At 45.4% G+C, this 25,780-nt stretch overlaps 2 protein-coding genes across 2 annotated transcripts in view; one reads left to right on the top strand and one right to left on the bottom strand.

The window, feature by feature from the left end:
• Window positions 1-25,780, top strand: part of dock1 (dedicator of cytokinesis 1) — a 90,646-nt gene that overhangs the window by 33,083 nt on the left and 31,783 nt on the right. The gene's annotated exons all lie outside the window — the stretch shown is intronic.
• Window positions 1,080-25,780, bottom strand: LOC133495380 (inhibitory synaptic factor 2A). Its single transcript, XM_061809961.1, has 4 exons — window positions 25,633-25,780; window positions 15,653-16,751; window positions 12,012-12,083; window positions 1,080-1,881 (listed from the first exon to the last, which is right to left on the bottom strand). Exons 2-4 carry the CDS (start codon window positions 16,744-16,746, stop codon window positions 1,698-1,700), a joined length of 1,350 nt encoding a protein of 449 aa, XP_061665945.1. The 5' UTR covers window positions 16,747-16,751; window positions 25,633-25,780; the 3' UTR covers window positions 1,080-1,697.

Below are 25,780 nucleotides of genomic sequence, written 5' to 3'. Positions count from 1 at the left end.
CTCATTTATTTTTATTTATTTATTATTTTTTCAAAAACAGTATAAAATACACAGTATTGCACATAGTAAATCAATTGCACTTTTTCAAGGTACAGATAAATATCCAAGTCCCTCTCAGTGCTAATGTTATGCCTACGGACGAGAGTGGAGGTTTTTCCCGTAAAGTGCAGTAAATTCCTTTCCGGTACATCCTTTATGCACTTGAAACCAATTTCCGTCTCTTTATTTTATTTTTTTTGGCTTTGTAAATGACTTAACAATCCCATCAATAAATGTATTTATATTTGAACCATGTAAGCTATGCCTATTCATAAAATAGAACTAGCCCTATTTGATGCAGTCCATGGTAATGTAACCATAAGGAAATTAACATATTTATAGGAAATGCAAACATCTTGGCTAAATATATTTATAATCTCTGAGCCCTAAATTGATGTATATTCGGGGTGTAACGGTGCACGTATTCACGTGATTTGGGTTTAGTACAGAGTAGTACCAAGTTCCCACATGGCTCATATTAGATAAGGGACAGGAAATGTAACTGTAAGCAATAAAAATGTCATATTGTAATAATTCGCAGTATTTAGTGTCGCACCGCCGTGGCGTTCGTTTCCTAAAAGGAAGACAAAGTGTTGTTTTGTTTTCATCAAAGGACAGATTCAATTTTCATCCATCCATCCCTTTTCCGAACCGCGTTTCGGTTGTGTACCGTACACGATGTGAACGGAACCGCAGCCTTCAAACCGAAGTTCCCGCCGAGCCGTGCATACCGTTACACCCCTCATATTTGTAGTCCTATAGTTGGGACGTTACAATGGGGAAGAAAAAAAAAGCAGACAAACAAAAGAAATTTGGCTTTTAAAATTCTCGTTTCTTTTTAAAAAGCTTAAATCCTGGAAAAATCCAAGGTTCAACTGTACATTCAGTTTTGGCTTGGTTAACTGTGGAAATACAATCACATGTATTTGCTGTTACACCTTCTGTATTTTTTTTATTTTTTATTCTCAGGCCTGGAACAAAAAAAAAAAAAATATATATATATATATATATATATATATATACTTGAGCCTTGAGTCAACTGTAAAAGATGACGGTGGCTTTATTTGCAATAAATGTGAACTTATTTCCCACCGCTTCATAAATATATTCAGGTAAAACATTTTTTTGTTAAATACAGCAATAGACGAAAATGTCCTTTGATGTCCAAAAACTCCGTTAAGAAAATAAGTGTCATTTATCAATATTCTTTTTCCTTCAAAGCCAGTCAAGAAGTCAAGGTGACATTTTAAATGTGGATAAAATCGATGGTAGGTTTCTTCTTTTCGACGGTATGAACAGTTTTCACGTGCGAAAATAGTCTCGGTACTCCGCAAAAAGTGGATCCTGAAGTGTTTTCGTTGTGCTTTGCTGTATGGTGAGAGCCAAGTTCATGTAGCCCTGACATGACCGACCACGATCCCAGTTGGAAAAGTCCCCAGACGGCAGCTTCAGAAGTAGCCGATAATCACGTTCTGCCGAAAAGTGTCGTCTCCCCACCACCCCCACCCCCCGACCCCCACACCCAACCACCAAACGCCTTTCAGGTGCGATTTTGCACCCACTTTGAAGATAATTGCTTCCAAAATAACTCCAGACGGAAGCTCCCGAGTTTGGAAAGCATGACGTTTCAGACCCCACACCCCCCGACCCCCATGCGTTCACATGAACCAAAGTCTCCATCGGGCGTGTTTCTTGGACTCTGCTTTGGACTTGCGCTTGGGCGTGGACGTGAAGGCCTCGTGGGGGTACGGCAGGGCGGGGAAGTGGGTGTCGCCCGAGGGGCAGAGCCTCTTCATGAGGGGCTGCAGTTTGTCCTCCTGCTGCTTGAAGTCCAGCTCCACACTGCGGCAAAGCAAAAGGGAACACAGATCAAGCACTTCAGATACACTTTGTGGGGGCGGGGGGTGTTCCACCACGCCGTACGGTACGGTTCAGCTCACGTGGTGTGGTTTGATACAGTGAAATATTGATCCAAATACAGACCTCGGGCTTTCACGCGGAACCAACCATTTTCCGCAAAATTGGCATGAATGTAGCTGAAGAGCTGGCCTTCAGAATTTCTCTGTCCTTCACACGGAAATCACTGATGTGGGACGTTTCCATGTCTCAAGCAGTAAATTTCAATTCCTGCCATTTCTTTTCTCAGAAACTGGTGTTTCTGGTGAAACCAAGCCACGCTCTACTGCTGATTGCTAAAGAACAGGAAAAGGTCGCAAGAAAGATTTGTTTCAGAAGAGAGAAATTCTGCACTTTCTTTTGGTACATTTGGTAGCTGGAAATGCTTGAAAATGGCCGGAAACAAGTGAGTTAAAGATCACATTCGGGTTGAGGCCTGTGGTGTTGCAAAAATTCCTGCGTGGACCTCATCCCCTTGTGTCACATCAGTGCGGGATCCACAGGAGAGCCGCCTTAGATGACCAGCGAGAAAGATCCGCAAAATATTATACGGAGTTATTTAATTAGGGCTGCTTCATGTGCGCACCAGCACATTTTCCCAAGTCTCTTTCCGAGCTACTCTGGGGTGTCGTGGGATATATCTGCGGCAGCCATCTTTTTTTTTTTAATCCTCGCATAGATCTGACCTCTACTTTCTGAAAACTGGGGGTGGGGGACTCAGATTACAGCCTCAACCATGGTAAATACACTGGCACATTTAATCTCCCAAAGCTTCCTCCGGTACCAGCAGCACTGAGATGGCTCGACGAGGGCGGCGTGGGGGTTGCGACAGGCTAGACTTGCATAACAGCTGCAGAATTTGCTTCGTGATTGCTGGCATGCCGGCTGGCCTGTGTGAAGGTGAACTTGACAGCGGGCTCTTATAGCACTTAGGCCGTTATTAGTATTTTTCTTTTTTTTTTTTTCTCGTTCAAATGAAAGATTAAAAAGAGATTGACTTTGCTCACGCTGTTACCTGAGAGTGACAATTTCTGTCAAGTTTCAAATTCCAAATGCGGAACTTTCCACGGGAATTTAACTTGGAATTGAAAGTAATTGCTCATTGCCGCAGTTTATTTACAATGTCTAGTATACGTGAATCAAATTTGGTAGCAATTACAACACAATATATCCAAGACAAACGGAAATGGGAAGATTTGCCCTAAAATGAGAGCTTCAAACCAAAGGGGCAGACTTGCTGTGTCTTGACAGATGTTAGCTCACGAGACTTGTTTGTGGGTTGAGTCACGATAGACACGCATATCATATTTCATTTCGTGAAAGCAAACCGGCTTCAGGGATTAAATTCACCCTCAAAGTTACTCAGCCAGTTTTTTTTTTTGTCAGTCATGCCTGACACAACCCGTACTACATGAATAGAAATATGAACCTTTTTGCCCGTCTTTCTAGTTGAAATGTGGGAACAGTGGGACAAAATCTCTGGAACCTTTTTAAAGGCCCTGTGGAAATGGCCAAGGTGACCCTAAAATGTCTGCCTTAAACCAAAATGGATGACTTCTTGCACGGGCAACGTCAGACTCTCAGCACTTAGTATTTTTCCTTACTCAGGCCAAACTCAAGGCTGCGACCGCAGCTGCGATTAGAAATAAATCACAGGCGCTTAATTATACGGGCTAGAAATCAATTGGGACAAAGTTGGTCCTAGTTTGTATCCTTGGAATGTGTCTCTAATGGGAGAGCTATTATGAAAACATTTGAAGATAAGGGGAATTTATGCGCCCACACGTGCATCAATTGTAGATCATTTGGTACATCCATCTATTCATTCATTTTCGACACCGATAGTCCTCATTTAGGCTCACGGTTGAGCTCGAGCCTATCGCAGCGTACTTGGGGCAAGAGACGCGCTGCACAGGTCGCTAGCCAATTACACGCCAACATTCCCATCTATGGATAATTTAGAATCATTGCTGTACCTAACGTGCATTTTTCTCGAATGTGCGAGGTAGCCAGACTACTCGGAGAAAGTCCCACTTGAGAGCCCAAAGAACTGGCCCCTTTTAGGGTTTCAGAACAACCCTCGAAAACCTGAAATTCCCTCCTTTAATTGCGTGAGATTGGCGTAACTGATCAGGACCGCAGAATCTGCGAGCAAGCCTTTGCCGATGTTGGTTGCAATCAAGCGCCTTGACGGGCTCTTGTGGAGAGCAGCAACGAAAACCACTACCGGTACTGACTTTTGCGCAGTCACTGGGACTGACTTCTCACGAACAGGATTTAGGATTGGGCGTTACTTCACGAAATTTTAGTTGCAGAACAAGATCCCGGATACAAGCGGTCGAAATGCGCAGGGTGTCCGGGCTCTTCCTTAGAGATAGGGTGAGAAACTGTGTCATCAGGGAGGGGCTCAGTGTCGAGCCACTGCTCCTCCGCATTGAGAGGAGCCTGATGAGGTGGCTGGGGCATCTGATCCAGATGCCTCCCGGACGCATACCTGGTGAGGTGTTCCGGGCATGTCCCACCGGAAAGAGACCCCGAGGACGACCCAGGACATGTCGGAGAGACTACGTCTCTCGGCTGGCTTGGGAATGCCTCGGGATCCCTCCGGAAGAGCTGGAAGAAGTGGCTGGGGAAAGTGAAGTTCGAGTATCCCTGCTGAAGCTACTTCCCCCGCGACTCGCCCTGGAAAAGCGGTAGATAATGGATGGATACGTTTTTTTTTTTTGTGTGTTTATTTGTTTTGTCCCAAATTAGCCTTTGAATGGATCGCCGATTTCCTTGGGCAGACAGCCAGAGAAATCGTCCTTAATGCAGCTCAGCCCCAGCTATGGCCGAATCCAAAAAATTAATCGCATTTATTCCGCTGTCGTCTCAAATCACGCCTCTCGCATGCAAATGGTCCTAATTCAAAGACGTTCAAGGGGCTTTTAACGGATGCCAGGAGAGCCGAGTGATTGAATCTCACTCGGACTTCCAGGGAAACGTACTTTCAAGGTTTCACTTAACATATGAATCCAATCACGCGTAACGCACTGCCCACCAAGTGGCCTTAAATCGCTCAATAATCTTCAAAAGGGAGCCACCCTCACCTTGGATTGCCTCGATTTGGGCTGTAAACTTTAAACTTACAGCATGTTGTCCAGTTGCTAGTACAGTATACTAGACCGATGGAAACCAGCAAATTGCTACCCACTTGAGTTTTCATCTTTGGGCCTGTGCAAATTCCACATAAGCAATACAATTATTATTGTTTTTTTTCTGTCACCCCCCACAGCCACCCCTCCCCTCAGTCACTGAACACACCAGATTGGCTAACGGTTAGCGAGTTAACAGCCGTCTGCATTCTCATTGGCTAACTCCAACGTCAGGCTCCGCCTGTTTAAAGCCACACACATTCAGAGTCACAGACACCGCAGCGTAGAATGCCGATGCCGTAATACCTGCCCCTCACATTCATATTTTGTGTATGTATTGTGGTCTGGTAATGCAAAGTGAGTTTTTAATCTGTTTACTTGAATAATCAGCGTGCTAATCGCTACAGTAATTGGTTTTCAAAATCTTTTGACGTGCTGTACGTCACCCTCGCAACGTTCGAGCGTGGTTCGCATTCGGGTCTCATTCGCCGCTGCTCGCAGCTATTAATTTCCGCAATTTGTATTGCGACGGCAGCCCGGTTGAGGTTATTCACGTAAGCGGCAAAGTTTGAAGTCGGAGCACAAATTAGCGCAAACGTGTCGGCGTGGCATGATCAATGGCGCGCGCTGTTTGTCAGAAGCTAATGAGGATTTGCCGCAGAAGTATTTCAGTGTGGTGCCTTTCATCGCTAACAAAGCCTTAATTGCGTGCGTAGCGAGGCTCCGAGGAGGCACTTTCTCATCCATTTCTGCCATTTGCCGTTTTTTTTCTTTTTCTTCAGGGATCGCTCAAATGTAGACGCGCGTGCAAAAACAATCACCGTAATGGGCTTTTGCTCGCTGTTCTTTACTCTCCATCCGTGGCCACAACTTATTATTTCCCTTGGTCGACGCAAAAGTCTTTTTAAGATCGTTTAGAAAAACGGCTATTTTTATATGAATTCGTTCACCGGCGGCCATTTACGTTTACACTCTGTGGCCAGTCGGTAAATTAGCGGAGAAGCGCGGCTTTAATTCCGCACGGCGTCTGCTGGTGTCAGGTAACAATTTATTAAAAGCGGCAGTCGACCGCTCGGAAGGGGTGAGTAATTAGGGAAACCTTGGATCCAGCTAATGATATCATTAAGACTATTAATCTCCAATACATCAGAATGTATTTGTACCAGAACGTCTAAGGCAGTGGTCCCGACCGCCGGGTCATTGGGTAACCAGCTGCACTTGTAGAACCACTCAACTCCTCAAAAGTATACCATTTTTTTTTTTTGTAAGTATAGCGAAAGACGGGACCACCCCCGTCGAGGATTAGCTTCTGATTGGGTCGGCGCGCAAACGTTAGCGTGGTGACTCTGTTTCGATAGGTATTGCTCTGAAGAGGTTGTCATCCCAGTTTTTGAAAGGTACTCAAAAAGACATTTCAGTGAAAGATTTATCAGCCCGGTTCTCAGTGTCTCCAAATGTCATCGAGCAGACTGGGTCATTTCCCGCCCTCTTTCGGGTCAAGATTGTATGAAGACTTTGGACTTCTGTTTGAAGCCCCACATACAAAATATTTTGAAACGTGGCTGCATTGTCCGTCACTTTTTCTCCTTGTAGGTGGTGCGACACTTACAAGCGTTAAGTTTTCAATTCCAGCTAATGTACGATACGTGAGCCGCTGCCGATGGTTCCTCGTAAGCGTCTGGACGCCGGACTTGAAATCTGCCCGGCTTTAACCTCCCCTAATCCTCCACCCTCATTTTGTTTCGAGCATACTTGGTGCCTATTTTGTGAACCTCTTGAGCGTCCGCTTGCAGAGGGGGCACTCTTGTCGCTATGGAAACCGCCTCGCTTGCCATTACCTGCACACAAAAAGCGTCATCTTCCCGCACATGCCAGGAATTCACCCACATGTTAGAATTTAATCCTCCTTTAGCTGGACTTAATTGATTTTCATGTCGCTGAATAGGTTTCATTTTAAATGCACACGTCTTTAGTTCTTATGCTTTTGTCTCACACCCCGCCCATCAGATTGTTCATCTGCGCTAATGGTGATCGCTAATGACAAAATGATCAATTAGGTTGATGGTGACCAACCAACGGAGTCGCTCCCCTATTGTAATTGCTCCCAACTGCTCTTTAAGATACAGTAATATTATCTACCGCTTTTCCAGGTTGGGTCGCGGGGGAAGTAGTTTCCGCAGGGATACCCAGACTTCCCTTTCCCCAGCCACTTCTTCGGGAGAGATACCGAGGCGGTCCCTAGCCAGCCGAGAGACGTGGTCTCTCCAGCGTGTCCTGGGTCATCCTCGGGGTCTCTTTCCAGTGGGACGTGCCCGGAACACCTCACCAGAAGGTGTCTGGGAGGCATCCGGATCAGATGCCCCAGCCACCTCATCTGGCTCCTCTCAATGCGGAGGAGCAGCGGCTCGACACCGAGCCCCTCCCGGATGACCGAGCTTCTCACCCGTTCTCTAAGGGAGAGCCCGGACACCCTGCGGAGGAAACGCATTTCGCCCGCTTGTATCCGGGATCTTGTTCTTTCGGTCACGACGACAGTAATATTAGTTTTGTTGTTGTTGTTGCAGAGGATAAAGAATATCTACGAGGTAGTATTCTTCTCTTTTCAGTGATCGTGCTGCACCATTTATTGAAATATCCTTTGCTCGAAGGGTTAAACCATTGTAGTTCAATACAATATGCAGAAAAGTGACATTTGCAGCAGTTGAGATCTTGTCTCCGCCATTCAGCCTCTCTTTCTCCGTTCCACACCTCGACACGTTACCTCACCCGAGCGTTCGCCACAAACGCCGCTAATCTTTTCATCCCTCACCTCTCGCGTTTCTATTAAAAGTGGCGAATCCCCTTCCCGTCGGCCGCGCTGCACGGAGGCGATAACGCGTTCTGGCGATACGGTTCAGGAATCCTCAAAAGGGGGGGAAAGTTGAACCCGCCCGTGTTTGTGTATTGTGCTTGAAATCCCTGGCCTTGGACATGCGGCCTTGGCTCTCCTTTTTGATACCTTGATTATGTGGAGAGTGTGTGGCGTTCTCCTGTCTCCACGTGTGTTAAAATACTGCGCTCATCATAATCTATCGCCTCGGCCCAAAGACGAATGCGTACCAAGGAGGAGGGATATGATACATTTACCACATGTATAAAGCAACTCCCACGCGACACGAGTTACTCATAATACCCCAAAAAACAAAAACAAAAATCACAATGCCTATAAGGCTACTCTGATGCAATATTATGATTCACCCAAACTATGATGCAATTGACTCAAATTTAAAATGCGTAACGATGCAATTCAACCCAGGTACGATCACTCCTTACGACAATACAATTTATTCAAATTTATTCTGATTCCCACCAATTATAATACAATTCACTCCAATTATACGATACCACTGAGACCAACTACAATATCGTTCAATTATGTGATTCACTCCAATTATGATGAGTCTTTCCATTTATAGTACAATGCAATTACAATTCACTGCAATTTATGATGGGATATAAATGTATAATACAAACATAAATGTATGTGTATTGGTAAAGAATTGATATCTAACATACTGCACATCTCTACGCATGTATGTAATGTAAATAGAACAAATTGTAAAGAATTGAATCGTCACGCTTTGTATATATGATATACAATACGATTTGCTCAAATGACGACGCATCCACTAAGAAAAGATGCCTTCCAATGATGTGGTGGCGCCGAAATGACAATATGATACGATACACCTCAAGTACGATACAATTCAGCCCAATTAGAATGTGATTCTTTCCAGCGACTTTATGACTGCTTTGCCGCCCACGTGCACTTTGTTGTTCGTCACGGCTACGCTTCCGAACTCGGCTCCGCTTCCTCCTTCCTCTTGTGTTCTTCCACCTCCGGAGAGGTGGCTTTCACGGCGATGGCGGTAATTAGATTGCCTTTTAATCCTCCTGCCTGCGTCAATGCTTTTGCTATATTTGAGTCTGTGTCCAATCGACAGCATTTTCTAGAAATCGGCACTGATTTCCATGTTGCGCAAAGTCCTTTTTAAAAGAAGAAGAAAAAAATGGGTTCGTTTTCCAGAAATGAGCCTCAGACTTGGAATTGTGTTGTTCTGCGTGTGGTTGAGAGAGGAAGTCTTTCAAATGCTTGCGGCAGATCAAAGAAGTGTTGTTTTTCAACGGTCTAATCTGAACAAATCCTTCTTGTAATAGCAAATTGCTTTGGACCAACACAAGTCAAATACTGTATTATCAGACGTTAGACGGATGCCAAAAGTTTAAAATCATTGACTTTTTTTGTCATGGAAACACTTGAATCAAATATTTTATATCCTCAGCTCTCAGAATGCAGAATTGAAAACAGGTTTTGTGAGCGCCGTTTTCAACAGCTGCTCACAATGGACATTTTGGGAGCAAAAGAGCCCCCCACCCCCACAAAAAAAAAAAAAAAAAATTGACGATGGGGAAAAGATTGAGTCCAATTTTGATACATCGCTTTGACTCCAACCACGAGACAACCTACTGTAGTTAGTATACAACAAAACGATTCACGGCAATTCGAATAAAATATGAGTCAATCCATTTCTGACCTTTTTCACTTCTGTGACGATGTATAGCGGCTAACCCCGATGACAGCGTTTCAGCAAAATTACGTTATAATATAGTCCAAGCAGTCCAATTATGATACGATTGAGTCCAATTACATTGTGAGACTCGTTACTTTATGATTCAATCCTGTTGAAATGTGATTCACCCCAGGTACAATGTTGCAAGTCGCACGTAATCTAACTCAGTCTAATAACAATGTAATTGTAACTACTCCAATCCAAATACGATGTGATACAATTCACTCCAATTACAAGGCATCACCTGATTACAAGGCACGTGAGTATGATATGATTCATCCCATTCTGATACGAGTCAGTCCAATAATGGTGCGATATTATTCATTCCAATTGCAATATGATGAACTCCAGCCATCTACATTGCAAGTCACTCTAATTACCATAGAATTGAGTCCAATCACAATCCAAATTCATAATGCCAATTGGCTTCAATTTCATTTTTCTCTGAGGTGGCTATCTTGCACCTCACTGCCCCCTTTATTTTGTTTCAAAAAGGAGACAATTGTTGTGTCTTTCTTTTAATTGGATGTACCGCCCTGTTGTGTATTTTTGTATCTACTTTTGTCCAGTCATACCGTTTATCACCATTGTCGACAAAATATGGCGATATGGAGTCGTGCGTTACTCCGCTTCTTTGAGCGTTCCGGTTAATGGTGGCACATAAAAGACTCACACTTATAAATCCATTTGTACGTTCCCGTCGTCCAAGAATATCAAATGGGACACTCGGTATTGAGTCGTTCAGGTTTTCAAGAGGAATTGTCATTTGTGCCCTCGGTAAAGGTTAGTAATGTTCTCCAGAGAGTCACATGTCTGTCTTTACTCAAGCAGACACAGCAGAGATGAAGAGAAAGAACACCGGCGGGAGTCAGGACATGACTTCCCTTGGCCCGAATCGCACACATTTAACATGAAACGCCGTACTGACTCATTTAATATCACTTTGCGAGTTTCTGTGTCACTAACTTGTCCAAAGTCATCACGTTGTTCTCTTGATGGCTCTTTCACATCAGCGCCGTAATCTGGTTTGTGTCGATTCATCGCGTCAGCGCTATCAAACTTCGTTTACCTCAGGGTAATACGGGATTGGTTTTTTTTGTTTTTTTTTTGCATGCGAAAGTTCCCCCGAACCTACACACACATATTTCCTTTCAAGCCTTAGTTTTTTTTTTTTTTTTTAGTTCAGTCATTGCTTGTTCAGAGGGAAAGAAATGCTCACTCTAACTAACTCCAATGCCAACTTCAGGCCCAATTCCCAATGGCAAAAGCGAACCCGTAGCTCCTGAGCCTAAACGGCAACTCCAATCCCAAGAACTAACCCTCAAATGAAAACCCTACCCAGAGCTCAGAAAGCCAGCTGCTAACCCTAACACCTACCCTTAACCCCCAATACCAACTCCTAACCCTCACCCCTTATGCCATCCCTAGCCATAGAAATAAGCACTAACGTACCGCACCGAAATCCTGGTCCACTCATTTGTCACATCCCGTATCGGTTATTGCAACGCCCTCCTCTCTCTTCTCCCTTCTAAACTCATTAGCAGAGTCCAAATTATCCATAACTTGGTTGCCAAGATCGTTACCTGCACCAAATGATTTACCCACACAGCACCTGTTCTCATCCAACTTTACTGGCTCCTTGTCCAATGCCGCATTCTTGAGGTATCAGCTAAAAACTCTCCAAAACTCAGCCCCCCGACTTGGTGAGGTGCTGCAGGAATACTTGCACACTTCGTCTTGCTCCATCCGTCCGACCTCTGCTGGTCTCCCCACCACCTTTTGCCTCAGCACCGTGGGTGCCGAGCCTTCATCTGGCTCCCTCACGTTTAAAATCCAAATCAAAACTCATCCCTTCAAACTCCCAGTGTTGGTTTTTGTTTTTGCTTTTTAAGTGGTGCTGTTTTCCTGTTTCTGCTGTTTTATTGGTATCTTAACGATGCTTTTATTAATGTTTTACTTAGATTTGACTCCATTTTGTAAGACATTCTTGGCTGGTATGAAAGATGCCATTATTATTATTAACTCTAGACCTTAACCCCTACCAGCCCCTTAACCAAATCCCAAATCCTACCTTCTAATGTCCAATCCCGACCTTAGAGCTAAACCTTACCACGAAACTTAATCCTAAACCCTAACCGTCAAACAAAACCCCTAATCCTAAATGCCTTTCCCTCGAAACGTAAACCCAAAACCTAGCACCTAAACAAAACCCCTAACCCGTAATCCCAAACCTCACGGCCTTGGCCAAAGGTATACTGTATCCCTTAGCCATACCTCCTGATGTTCGCCCTATCCCGTATCCGGGTGTGTTTGAAGAGATTGCGCCACTGACCTGTAAATAATGCAAGCGCTGTTCCGGCACGTGTCGCAGTTGGCCATGTCCTGTCCGGTACGATAGGAGAGCCTGCGGGGGAGGGGAGGCAGGAAGATGACAGTTGTGAACGTGTAATTATTACAGGCCTTAATAAGCCTCTCCCGCTTTCTCACCGGCGTACGTCTGCTGCTCGTTAGCGGGGAGTCGCGCTTCCTCGCCGAGCGTCCCGGCGAGCGAGAGTCGGCGCATTAGCCACGCTCCACTGATTGGGAGCGGAGGTGACTGCGGGCTGCGCTTAGTCGAAGCCCGACCGGCCGATTGACAACATTAGCTGACAATTACACCCCGGCTCAGAAAGCCGCAGAACTTAATTGTTTTTCCACACTGTCACGTCATCTTTTTATTATTGTTCTTTATTAGGGGGTGGGGGGCTTAAATGTCAGGCCAACGTTTGCCAAAAGCCCATTTGCGACATGACTACTTTTTTTGCGCAATTCAATTGTTTGTTGCAGTTCAAGATGTGTGATTAATTGCGCATAAACAGCTCCCTTCAATTGACTGGAATTGATTTGATATTGAAACAAAAAAGGGGGGTACTATTTGGTTGCAACCAGCAGATGTCTTGTTGGTTTAGCCTTTTCAAAATTTCTCCAGGTAAATCCACAAACAGGCGAATTTGTAGATGCCGGACCGCAAACATGCCTGGGTTGATCATAGGTGAATCGAATGTTGAATGGTAAGATTCATTTCTGTTCACCGCGTCACATCAGTATCGCATGGAGGTTGAACATCTTCTTGCATTTGTGAGCTGTTATTCTCGCCGAGGCCTCCAGTTCCCATTAAGTCCACGTTTCTTGGAGGGTTTTTTTTTTTGTTTTTTTTTTTTTACTCATAAAGAGCATTTTTGATGCCTCTGAAGCCCTTTGAGTACACTACAGGCTCTTTTCATCCTAAACCCACAAAGCACTTGTATTGTTCCCCACACTAGCACCCGGCTACAAAGATAGCTACTATTTTATGTGGGTTTAATGGGATGTTTCACTCGGAACAGCTGTAATATTACGTTTTGTGCACCACAGAAGGGGCTTACCTCCATTTTGTGTGTGAGAGAACGGAGGATATCTGAAAAGCCTTAAACGGAATGTTCGACATTGCTGTTTGATGACCCCATCATCTTTTGCCGCTTTATTACCACGTCCGACGGATGTGTTCGCGTTCGCATTTGGCCGATCATGTTTCCTAATCATTCTCGCTCCGAGGCGCTGCTGCGCCAGTCAAAAAAAAAAAAGAAAAATGAAACACCTATCGTAAATTCCCCGCTCCTTATCTAATCCTTTTTCCCGCCATATGCTCTGACAGATATTTCAGAGGTGCGGATGCCAGCGAGGTTATTTAACGCCGTCCGCAGTCGGAGAACAGGATAAGCGGAGGTGATGCGTTGCAATATTTTCGAGCGTTAATTACAGGCGATAGGTTATGGAAAAGTGAGTTTTTAATTGCGTGCACACATATTTGGCTCTCTGGAGTCCAGGTATATTTTTAGTTGTAGCTTTCTCCACCCATGACTTGACAGCTCCTTGGAGCAAGGATTCAAACTGCGCAATCCCTAAGCAGAGCTGCAGAGTGGTTGGCTGCACAGATTAATTTATGATAAACGACACTCTTGACAGTGGTTTGAATTATGATGGAATAAGTAGAAAAACATGAAGGACTTAAGAAGAATTCCATTGAAAGAAATTTTACCTGGGAAAAATGGGAATTTAAATAATCATTGAATGTCATAAATGAGGTGAATGCGCTTCGACATTCATGCCATTCTGATTTTCCTACTACATTCGTATAGGTAGTGGCAGACTACGCCATGTTCCGCATAAAAATTCAAGTCATATTTTTGAAGGAACAGAATAGCCATCCGTTACCCTGGATTCAGTATTTAGTCGTCCGGGTAACACCAAGTGCGCTGTAGTTCTTGTTCCTTAGAATATTTTTACTGAAGCAGACCTTGGATTGTGACCTCCTGGTTGTAATTTATGGAAAAAAATGGCACACTATGTCCTCTTGAAAGACTGTTTGGGGAGCTAAGCAAGGTCGACGTTTTGTAATATCAGCAGTAAGGATACATGGAAATCCACGGAAAAGGCCAATTTCATCCCCGTCTCACACTGAGCTAATAAGACAAAATAAAGCCTGTGTTTAGCAGGCCTTCCCACTGGGAGACTGAAAGCAAAGGTGCCATTAGCCATATATTTAGCATCCTGATTTTTCCACCTTAAAGGTCACTGCACGGGTGGGCGTAAAGGAGTCTACGTGCACTTTGCTATTAGACAGGACAGCTACAGGGTTCTGTGCTTTATTAAGTTGGTCTTGTCTTCATTGGTGGCAAATTTGAACGGAGATTTCCGGACTTAGAGAGTGCTTACGCTACATAACCACTGTCCAGTCACTGGTTAATCAGATGTAATTATAGACACAGCTCACCCGTAGCCTGCAGGCACTTGCATTTGCTCGGCAGCTGGATATTTCCGTAAGTAGTCCGGAGCAAATGTCACGTGAGCCTTTTTGCCCGACTTGCTGAAAAGCGAACTTCGTAGACGCTGAGGTTTTGTGTGTCAAGATCAATGGGCAGATTAAACGCCATTTACCCATTTTCCCTCTCAAGTCCCTGAGATGAGAAATTGTACGCCGGTCATAACGTTAAATCTTTTGATTGGCCAGCCCCTCGCAATGCACTTGTCAAATTGCCCATTTTGTTGGCCTCTTTCCGTTCATTCTTCTTTACGGTAAACAATCCTCTATTTTCCAGCAGCCTCGATGCTATCTGCCACTTATAAACTCGGTAGGCATTGGACAATAAATGGGTTTTTAGTGGTACACATGCCATCACTCGCACTTCCAGGTGGCAATAACTTGGATGACTCTAATAGTAAACAATTCATCTCGTGTCATTTGACGAAGGAAGAACAATTGAGAAAATGTGGGACATGCCTCGGTTTGATTTCAGCCTTCTTCTCGCTCACTGTAGTTTGAATGTGGAAAGTGTCTGTTGTAAAGATGTTATGGAAGATGAATTTCTTGTAAGGGCGACAGAATGCCCGTCTCCATTTCAGTTTACTTGGTAAGTTGGTTCCAAAATTGACATGGTGGAAATTCAGTTGTACTGTTGTTAATCGGCTTTCAGGGAGCGGTTAATTCATTGATTTTTCTATTGCTGAGCTTAATGGCACAGACGTGCTCTTTTGATGGTAAAATGGATGGCGTGCTGTAGAGCCAAACATGTTTGTACGTAGCCGTGCGAAAATGCCTTCAACAAACCAGGCTTGCGGGCTACTCCATCTTGCAGTCTTCTCTGTATGACCGTTTACACATTCACAACATTCACTCGATTTAACCTTCTTACCCACACATTCCCAGAGATTTATTTATATATTTCTTAAAGGAATTCAGAAAAAAACTCAGCTTTTTGAGGTTTATATACACCAAACAAAAAAGTTCAGGTCAATGGTCACGTTCTGCCACCAGGAAGTTCCTGTACCCTGCTGGCTATTCTTTTGCAAGCGTAATGTAAAAATCTAGACTTCAAAAATTCCTCATTATCATCATTATTATCGCAATGGTCCATTGTGGCTACCAAAGTGTGAATCTCACGGCGGCCGACTTACCCCTCTCTGTGGGCCTCCCCTTTCTCCAGTTCCTGGATCACCCCCAGCAGCACCTTGATGGTTTCCTGGCTGGAGCTGATGAGGTTCTCCATGGCTTGAAGCTGTGCTTTAACATCCCCGTCCTGATTCATAGGCACTATTTGCTTGCAGGCCTCCTGGTCTGAAGCCCCCTGGGGGTTGACCACGGCGTGGCACTGCGCCCGCGTGCCGCAGCCTTGACCGGCACGCGGCAACGTCTCTCTCTCCAGCCCGTTGAACTGCAGGCTTTTCTTGCGCTTGTGCCGCGCCGACAGACTATCCAGACACTCCACTTGCGTGAGGGAGTTCCACGCAATGGGCCCCGTCACCTTAGAGGGCCTGTCCGGCAGCGTTCGCGATCGGGGCAGCCCCTCCTCCAGATCGAGCCGCTGCCTGTCCCTGTGTGGTAATCCCGCGCCGGCTTTCGAAGTTACACCGCAAAGCTTGTTGTCCGAGTTGGCCGCGCAGCCCGGCAGCAGTGCGTCCTCGCAGGGGCCATCAGGTGCGGTTCGCTGTTCCACAGTGGCTGCGCGCTCATTAGTATGGAGCAGCGCTTTGGTCCGCCAAACTCGACTCCCACCGCGGGCTCCCCCCTCCTCTGCCTCGTCGTCAGAACACCGCTGCGCCACTGGCTTCACCTCCACGACAAAGCCGTTATTCCCACCACTGTACGTTTCCACGGCCGCCGCGTGCTTGAATGTGTGTCCTTTCTTTCGTTCGAAGGGGAATGTCTGGTAGCGCTTCTTCAGGTCAGGGGATGTCTGGACCCCGGTGCTGCGCGTGACATTGGGGATGGATCGGCGGGCCGGCACGGTCATGTACTTGCGGTACGCCGCCTTGTAAGAGAGAGCATTCCCGTCCTTGGCCAGCTCCGCCTCCCTCCGCTCGTTTTGCGCCTCGCAGATATCCTTGAAACGCACTTGCAGGGCCTTGTTCCGCTTTCTCACTTGCCGACTGGCGTCCAGAGAATACTTGACTTGCAGCGCCAGCGAGGCCGAGTGCGAGGGTGCCACCGCCGCCTCCGAGTCGGACTCAGAGTTGGTGAGCATGCATCTGCCGTCCTCCTTGCTCACCATGATTCCTAAGAGGCGTGGAGAAAAATAGGGAGTCAATCAGAGGTAATGTCAGGGCTTAGTCACAAAGCTTTGTGTCTTACATCTCCTTAAACTCTTAAACCTGCATAAATACGGGAAAGATTACATTTCATACACTTGCAATTGCACAGCTGATTAAACTTCCTTATGCTAATTGTGTGCATTGTTAACCCTTAAGAGATCCTTTTAATCACTCTTTCCTAACCTTTATTGAGCCAAGGTACATACTTAACAGAAATCTCACCAAATCTTACACCAAATACCACAGTTTTTTGAGTACCTTGCTGTTCACCATGAGTGGCGGGAGGCTATAATATTAATTTACTATTATAGCTTCATGCTAACGTGGCCTCTTTAGGGCATCTCGTCTTTTGAGACCCACCGTGACGTGGTGGGGTGATATTCCAACAGCCAGAGGATACATTTTTGCTGCTCCAAAAAGTACATGAATGTTGCTAGTAACGTGTCGAATGGGACGAAATGTCCCAAGGATTTCTTCATTAAAACGAAAATTTCTGAGCCTCTGGTTTCTACCCAACTGTTACTGCATTTGCTCTGAATAATCTGATGGGATTTCTCTTTAATCCCATTCTGTGAAAAGCGAGACTCCAATTTTTTTTTATTGGTTAATCCATCAGGTCATACAATCCACTTAATGCTTGTTGTGCTAGCCCCGCCTTTTTTATTCCTCTCTCACCCTTGTGTTGCTCGATGACTTTCCGGCAAAGTTGAATTCCCGTTTGAAATCCATAGTCTTTGTTCCCAGCTCGGAGTGGAATTAAAGTGCTTGAACCTCTTTTGTCACCAGTTGCTCAACCGGCAAATAGCGACTCCAATCTTTCTCTGCATCCCCCTGAGAAGTTTTCCCGCAAATTTGCAAGCAGTAGAATATTGATAGCGATTTTGCGAGTTGTATTTACTGTAGCTGCCAACTCCCCACAAAACCATCCAACCTGAAAAGAAGGTAATAATTTAGCTTTCCTCGGGCTCCTTAACTCTTCCGCCATGACGCAAACACAGTATAATTTCTCACCCGCTGATTTACAACAAGCAAACGCTCCTCGGCAATCTCATATAGATGTTGAATCAGATGGCAATTATTTCCCCTCAACTTATCATCCGTTGCCGCCGCGCTCTGTCAACGGGGGGAAAAAAAAGGCGGCCCATTTCAGAGCGCTGTGTTTACCTGCGAGCCACAGAAGGAGCACTCGGTCCCTCGAACCCCTCTGTCGCATTAGCTTTCCAGCTATTTATTGTTGAATAATGCATGAAAGGGGGGGCCATCTTCTTTTTCTTTCTTAGCTATCTTACCAGCAGGCCATAATAGCCACCGTTAGCCGTCCACAGTCTCCACTTTGCTGCGGTGTTCCAATTTCTGGCTACTCATCAGTCTTGCCCTAATCGAAGCGAGTCCTTTTGGTGCCATGAAAGAAATCCTCTACAGTCTCACATTTCTTGCTGACAGTCAGATTTCCATCAGTTCAAATTTGTCTCCTTACGATGTAGAATAGACCACGGTCTCCACTTTGCTGCAATACATATTCTGTTTTTCTTTCTCCTTGCTGGTGAGAAGTAACTATTCCACAGTCTCCACTTTGCTGCAGCTGATTATTTGTGCTGCTCTCAGACTCCACTCAAATTACATTTTTCTACACAGTTTTTGCCCTCAGTCTCCCTTGACATAAAATTACGCTACAGTCTTCAAGTTCTTGAAACCTTCCGATGTCTTTTCTGTCGTTTCCTTGCCACTGAAAAGTTACTATCCCGCACGCCAGTCTGAGTCTCTTTGCCACGGACAAGTAACGACTCCACAATGTCAACCTTTGCCTAAGTCTCCTCTTGGGTAAAATGAGTCAAAGTTTGCTACTGGATAGAATCAAGAGCGTTTCCGGCTAATGAAATACAGTCAGGAACATTTTGGGGGGTGGGTTGACAGTGTAGTGGTCAATGTAAACAAAGCAGGTGATCCCATCAGGGGAAAGTGGGGAAAAAAAGCAAGGACCAGACACTGCTCTGTATTTGTGTGCTCACTTGTGGTCCGTCAATGTCAACGTTTATTCAGTGTGTGACATTTTGCATAAGAAACCCCTTATCAGCCCCCCACCCCGATCTCCACCACCATGCTCTCCAAATGAGGTCATTGCTGTTCCGAATAGCAATACGCAGTATTCAAGATTATGTACAGGGACAATTGCAAATGCCACCCCGCTCGGAATAATCTGATAATTAAACATGAATCCAGTCGGTCTGCGTCGACTCCTCCCTTCTGCGCGCATTATATTGCATGCTGCATTTGTCTTTGATCTTTTTTTTTTTGCTGTTTCGGGATCACTGCGGGCTCTCAACGTACAAGTCCTTGTCTTGATTTGCGAGACCCCTCTTCATCCTGCACTCAGACTCTGGAAGAAACAGCATGACTCATCATGCAAAACGTCCTTTTCTCCGGCTGGCCCCTTTTTTTCTTGATTTGGGCGGGGTGGGGGGTGGGGCTACCTCTCAGGACGCCTGGCCTTTGCAGGGAGCGGGTGCTTCTCGGAGAGACGTTTCTTTACAAATCCATAGCAAGGGCAATGCAGAGTTACCGCAGTCAAACAATTAATTACTCAGTAATGGAAATGGTTTTTGTGTTGCGGGGACGCGCTAATTTAACGCGACACACCTTGAATTCAAATATAGCCAGCGGCCCAATGCTGACTCAGTAGTTTTGCACGTGACAGTCGTCGCCACGGGTTGAACTTGTAAAGGGTTGAAATGTCAGTGCTAAGCTTTTCCACCCTGTGGGGATAGAATGTTTGCCACATTTTTTTTTTTTTTTTTAACGCCAGACTAATTTTGCCTTATCTCTCACGCTCCATCGAAAGGGAAAATTCATTAATGTTGTGTGCAATGCAAACAGCTCAGAATTAATTAAGCGCTGGAAAATGTGGCTCTACATGTCAATGAAGGAGAAGCCATGCAGGCAGACTTTCTGGAAATGTTGAATGGAATTCTATCACAAACAAAACCTATGAGCAATAAATTCTTTTTGAGAATCATATCAAATGAGTCTTCCGAACTTAACCCTGAGGCACACCATTTTATGAACTGTAATGTTTGCTGACTATTCTAAGGTCTTTCCCGTACTCAAGAAGTTTCCAAATTTTGTCGGCATCTTCTGGAAAGTTTTACCCGTGGCGGATATGACCTCTACCAAATGCACTGAAAAGCACCACTCACGTTTTTTTTTTTTTGAAAATTCACTTTGGTAATATGAAACTTGGTAGGCATACATGGAAAAAGTCTCAAGAAGTCATATCCGAAAAGACAGGCAGTCACCCATTTTTGGCTGTTTTCTGGGGACTTGGGAAAACCAACTCCTCGTTGAAATTTTGTCCAAATGCTACCAAATTGGTATGAACTACACGACAGATGGGTGGCACTCAGTTGCCAGCTATCCGAGTTTTGATTGGTTACAGGAGTCGTCCTAAAAAAGAGACGATACTCAAGAACTCAGCCTCCAAAGTCAGTTTTACTTAGCAACATGAGATTTACCAGCTATCATGAGTCTCTCGAATGGATAACTAAAACGAGACAAAGTCCGGCATTTTGTTTTGAAAGCGAAGATTTGGTCCAAATGAGATTTTTCTGCGGGAGAGCGTACGAGCGCTTTTTGATGACGCACCACCTCTAATCAGCTCAACTCCACAAGATCTGAGCTTGATCAAAACGTCCCGAGTGGGATTGTTGCTGAGGAGATTCACGGAAGCCTCCGAGTGCAGAAACTGGCCGGCACCCCTCCCCCAACGCTAGTCGATGTGCAAGGGCCAGTAGGTTGCCGCTTGCAGCTTTGATTAATGTTGTTACTGCAATAAAGCGTGAGAAACTCCAGCGAAATCACGGCGGCCGCGATGCCTCGACCCCGCTGAGGAATTCCCACTTTCCTGCCGCAACAATTACAGCGGCGAGGCAGCCCGAACAAATGAGTGTGGCGGCGTGATGGAACTTCTTTGTAATCCTGCTTTATCCACTCTTGTTGTCTTCCTCCTTTTTCTGTTCCTTTTTGAGCTCATGAATACAAATGGTTTACGAGTGTTTTGAAACGTCTTTCATCCGTCTCTAAACCTTTCCAGTGGGTCAAATCTGACGGCAATAAAAACATTTTTTTTGTATAACACAGAAATTTGATGACGATTCCTACATTTACCTTCTTCTTCTTTCCCTTTCGGCTTGTCCCGTTAGGGGTCACCACAGCGTGTCATCTTTTGCCATCTTAGCCTCTCTCCTGCATCTTCCTCTCTAACCCCAGCTGCCCTCATGTCCTCCCTCACCACATCCATCAACCTTTTCTTTGGTCTTCCTCTCCCTCTTTTGCCTGCCAACTCCATCCTCAGCACCCTTCTACCGACATACTCCCTCTCTCGGCTCTGGACATGTCCAACCCATCGAAATCTGCACTCTCGAACCCTGTCTCCACAACATCCAACTTTGGCTCTCCCTCCCTCTAATGAGCTCATTTCTAATCCTATCCAACCAAGCGAGAACCTCAACATCTTCAGTTCTGCTTCCTGTCATCTCTTCAGTGCCACCGTGTCTAATCCGTACATCATGGCCGGCCTCACCACCGTTTTATAAACTTTGCCCTTCATCCTAGCGGAGACTCTTCTGTTACATAGAACACCAGACACCTTCCGCCACCTCTTCCACCCCGCTTGGACCCGTTTCTTCACTTCTTTACCACACTCACCATTGTTCTGGATTGTTGACCCCAAGTATTTGAAGTCGATTCCTACGCTTACCGAAATACGCAATTGAAATATTTACAAATGTCATTCTCTGCAATGTTTATGTAAACTCAAATTTCCACATGGGTTGGTAACCGGTTTCAAAATAACAATTCCACATGGGGACTGACCGTAAGTGTAGATTGTAAAACCACATTTGCACCTAGGAGCTTTCTGCCCTACAGGGACAGTACATCACTTTAACGCTGTCATTAAAGGAATGTTTGCAGCTAGCTAAAAGAGTCAGCGTGTCTACAATTGCTGAAATAAACATAATAGACGGACTGCAGTCTAGAACTCAATCCGAGAGCAAGCTGAAACCTGAGAATAGTGTTTTTCCACCAAATTTTCACAGGTTCCCGCAAAAACCTGTTGCAACGGGCATGGAGAACTCGTGCTGGGATAGGCTCCAGCACTCCCGCGAGCCTCGTGAGGATAAGCGGCTAAGTAAATGGATGGATGGATGTTAAGAGTGTGCTACTTAAGTAGTGGGGGGGGGGGGGGTCGCAGGTTTCCACGGGATGGCCCGACAGCCGCCACGGCCGGTGTGTTTTACAGCCACCGAAGGGACCCCGCCTGCGTAACGCCGCCGCCACTCTGCGGCCTGAATGATTGACTGCAAAGGTCAACGGCGAGGCACCGTCAGCCGAGCGGCGCTACGGCAAATCCTTTGTGAGTTTAACGCCAGCTTAATACTCTCAAGATTAAAAGGCGGCTGGAAATCACAGGATTTGAAAGGATTGTCTTTCTGGCGGTTGTCGCTCCAGCCTCCGTTGCCAGGCAGCATCTTAAAAAAAATCTTTTCCCGCGCCGTAAGCGTGGACTACATAACGCAAACGTTTGAAGGACACCCAAATAAATGCCAATCAGCCGCCATATTCCAACCCTCGTCTCATATCAGCTAAACGCTTCCGATCAGTTGAGGGTACTCGCCAATGGCGTCTGATTGAGCTCATTTGCATACCTGTTGAAGGCAGTCAACAGGATTTATTGGCAGTAATTGACATCCCTGCAATTTTCTGCCCAAGTTCTTGACGAAAAAAAAATTGTAAGTGCAATTTCTAATAAGTCTCATTTATGTTATTTATTTGCCACTATTGGCGTTTTTGAAAGGAGTGCTTGAAGGGAAGATGCGAGGTCAGCTCTCAAATTTGCATTTGTAATGAAGAAAAATACATATCTGAATTAGCAGAGCCATCAAACAGAATTCCGTTGAATTAGTCAAATGTTCATCACTTTCTCGCTTTCAAATCTGCCTCCCTGAATGACGACGTTGCCCCTCCCGTTGTCTGTCGAGAAGACGAAACATTGTGTGGCTCCAGAATGTTCTGTGGAGAGAGCATCTTCCTGTGGAAATTCCCACGGGACACCAACCCAAGTGGGAATGGACAAGACAAGTCCAGAGGAAGACGGGACAAGTGGGAGCCCGGAGCACAACTCGGGACTGCTTCTAAACGGTAGCCGCACTCCAAGAATCCCTTGGATTTAGCCTACGGCTCAAGAGGAAACTCCAAAAAGATGCAACAGCAACGCTTTCCAGGCAACAGCGGGAATGTAAAGCGAGTACAGTATCGGCGCAAATACGAGAGCTTCAAAGCTGAGCGGAATTGACTGCGGCGAAACTCCAAAGGCACAGCGTGGCTCAAATTTAAAACCTGGTCATATGGACTCTCGCAAAAACGTAAAATATCAAGCATTGTATTGAATCGACACAGTGACATGTTAACTACAATATTTCCCCAATTATAACTTGATGATATAATGAAAAATGTAAAGAGTGTATGAAAATAACCTTGGACATTGAGCCTGCTCGGGTAAATTCCCATGACGTAAATGTAACGGTGGGAAAAAAATCCGTTTTAGCCAACTAGACCACCGGTTCTCACACTTTTCACAGACTTTACATTGTGGGGCGGAGCTAAGTTTAGCTTTGGCTTGGTGTAGAAAGTCATAGACAAAGGTAATGTTGTAAAATGATGTTAAATTGTTTTGGGTATATGTGCAGTTTAAACGTTTGGCATTTTTTTTTTTACGTTTTTGGGCCAAGGTCAATCACTTGCCGTTGTTCGCTATTCTCAGCACGGCTCGATCTTCATGCCGTGAGGCTAACGGCGTGTCCCCGTAAATAAGATATTTTTGTTCCTTTCTGTCTTGTCGCTGTCTGATTTTGAGGCTTGCGTCATCGTTTACGTGCAATTTGTAATCCCAGTGATACGAAGTCAGTCTCCAAAACAAATATCGGCAGTAATTTTGATTTTGGCCCTGCAGTCAGTTGAGATAGACGAGGTATCTATTCCGTGCAATTGCGTTTTTTCCCCTTCCACTTCTATGCATTGCAGAAGACACTTCCATCTTCCGCTGCATTTGAGCAAAAAAATTCTCCGACTTAATCCCCCCTGAGTGGACTTTTCTTTACTTTGCCCGACTCCCAATACATTGCCGTGTTTGTTGTGCACTGTTGCGGAGGCTGCCCTACTAATCAGAATGCATCGCATCGCAACCGCTCTCTCACTTCTTTCTCGGATTTCTGCTTTTTGATTAGGCACCGTCCTGTTTTCTTTTGTGGCCTTCTCCCAGGCCAGTGGCCAGCGAGGGCTTCCACCTCGTCGTGGCAGGCGGATTTAAGCCGATGCAGATGAAATGAGCACGGTATGATGAAAATGAGGAGGAATACAGCGGAGAATGAATCATATCTTGCCCGGTGTGGGTCTTTCCCTCGTTAATGTTTAATCTCCCTGCGATCGTGTGCGGGCACCTTTCACACAAGTCACGTGTAAGATCTCTTCCATCTCGCTTTCAACGCATTGTTTGCCGTGAGCCCACTAAAATATAAACCGTCTTTTTCACGACTTGCTCTTCTGCGTGTCAAGCACCGATTCGGACAGAGAAGTTGAAGTCGACGGACTTTCCAGTTGCCGACGTAGCATCGTAAGCATAAAGTGGGGATAACAAAAAGCTGTGACCGGAGTGCGAAGTTTAACAGCCGATAGTCGCGTGGAAAACGAGCCGCTTTCACATTCCGTTCCCCGTAAATGAGTATTAAAAATTGGGCCAGGATTTGTTCGTCTTTGCCCTTCAGACTGAGATTGTCAAAGTTAGACATTGCATGCAACATGAGAAGATGTGTGGCAATGTCATTGTGAGAGCGACAGTTGTTTTCAACTCAATCGGTGGTTGAGGTCGACCTACGTATTTCCCGTCGTTTTACAAGCGAAACGGACGGATAATGAGGAAACTGCGACATATATCTTTTGTCTCCTCTCTGAAGAGATTGGAGCCCTTACTAACAGACAAATGCCACGTTAATTAAATTAGAAATTCTCGTCAATTTTTTTTTTTTTTTAGCAAGTCTCGTTTCGACTCAAAAAAAAAAAAAAAAAAAAAAGGCCTCCTGAAACCAAGTCGTCGCTGTACGGTCTCCCAAAAACTCCAAAATCATTTTTAGAAAGTCTTTCCAGAAAATTCTCGACACAGACATTTTCGAGTGAGTCATGCTCTTGGTTTTGTCGATGAATCGAGTCGAACGGCTGTCCTTTCAAGCCGCGGGCCACCGTGCTCGAAGCAACCGCGAGGTTAAAGATAGACTCTCGAGTGACAGACAAATGGCGGCGTGTCAATTCTACACGGGGAGACATCCTATTTTCATCCCGCACTCTATAATTTGAGATCTGGGATCGCAGGGAATACGTATGTGATCACATCAAGAACTGAATGAAGGATTGAAGGGTAGTCAGAATTCTCCGTCCGCAGGATTCCCACCTCCCTCCCCGCGTTATCCAGCTATACAGAGTTGGGCCAGTCCATTAATCTGCATTAGTTGCATTGAGGTTATTCACTGCTCTTCTTCCATCAACCTGGATCATTGGACCCGTCGCACTTTTTATTTTCTGCTTTTTCGGCCATGGGTGAGCTGGAGTCTTTCCCAGCTGACACCCCAGACTGGTCGCCTATTAACCGAGACACAGCGGTAGACAGGGAGGAAACCGGAGTACTGAGTGTGACCCCACGCAAACGCACATCTGATTCAAATCCCTACCGTACCGGTGAGATCCTCGGACTAGACTTTTTTATTTTTTAATTTTTATTTTTTTCATGACGAAAGACTCACCTCAGTCAGTCGTGCAGCACCGAGGGAAATGATGATGTCCCGCTTGTGGCCCTTGCATGCCCGGCGATGGGCGGGAGAAAGGCTACGCCATGACAGAAGTTGGCAGGGCGGGCGGGCACACGGCAGTCGGGAGTCGTCACCGCGCATC

Source organism: Syngnathoides biaculeatus, chromosome 22 (genome assembly GCF_019802595.1).
Source record: "Syngnathoides biaculeatus isolate LvHL_M chromosome 22, ASM1980259v1, whole genome shotgun sequence".
NCBI lineage: Eukaryota > Metazoa > Chordata > Actinopteri > Syngnathiformes > Syngnathidae > Syngnathoides > Syngnathoides biaculeatus.
The sequence above is the reverse complement of the archived record's forward strand: the minus strand, read 5'-3'. Positions and strand labels throughout refer to the sequence as shown.

Coding starts and splice junctions, on each gene's coding strand:
- LOC133495380 (XM_061809961.1), bottom strand. CDS start 16,746: ATGGTGAGCAAGGAGGACGGCAGATGCATGCTCACCAACTCTGAGTCC. Junction 12,084..15,652: donor GGGGAGGCCCACAGAGAGGG/GTAAGTCGGCCG, acceptor CCTCCCCCGCAG/GCTCTCCTATCGTACCGGAC. Junction 1,882..12,011: donor AGCGCTTGCATTATTTACAG/GTCAGTGGCGCA, acceptor GCTTTGCCGCAG/TGTGGAGCTGGACTTCAAGC.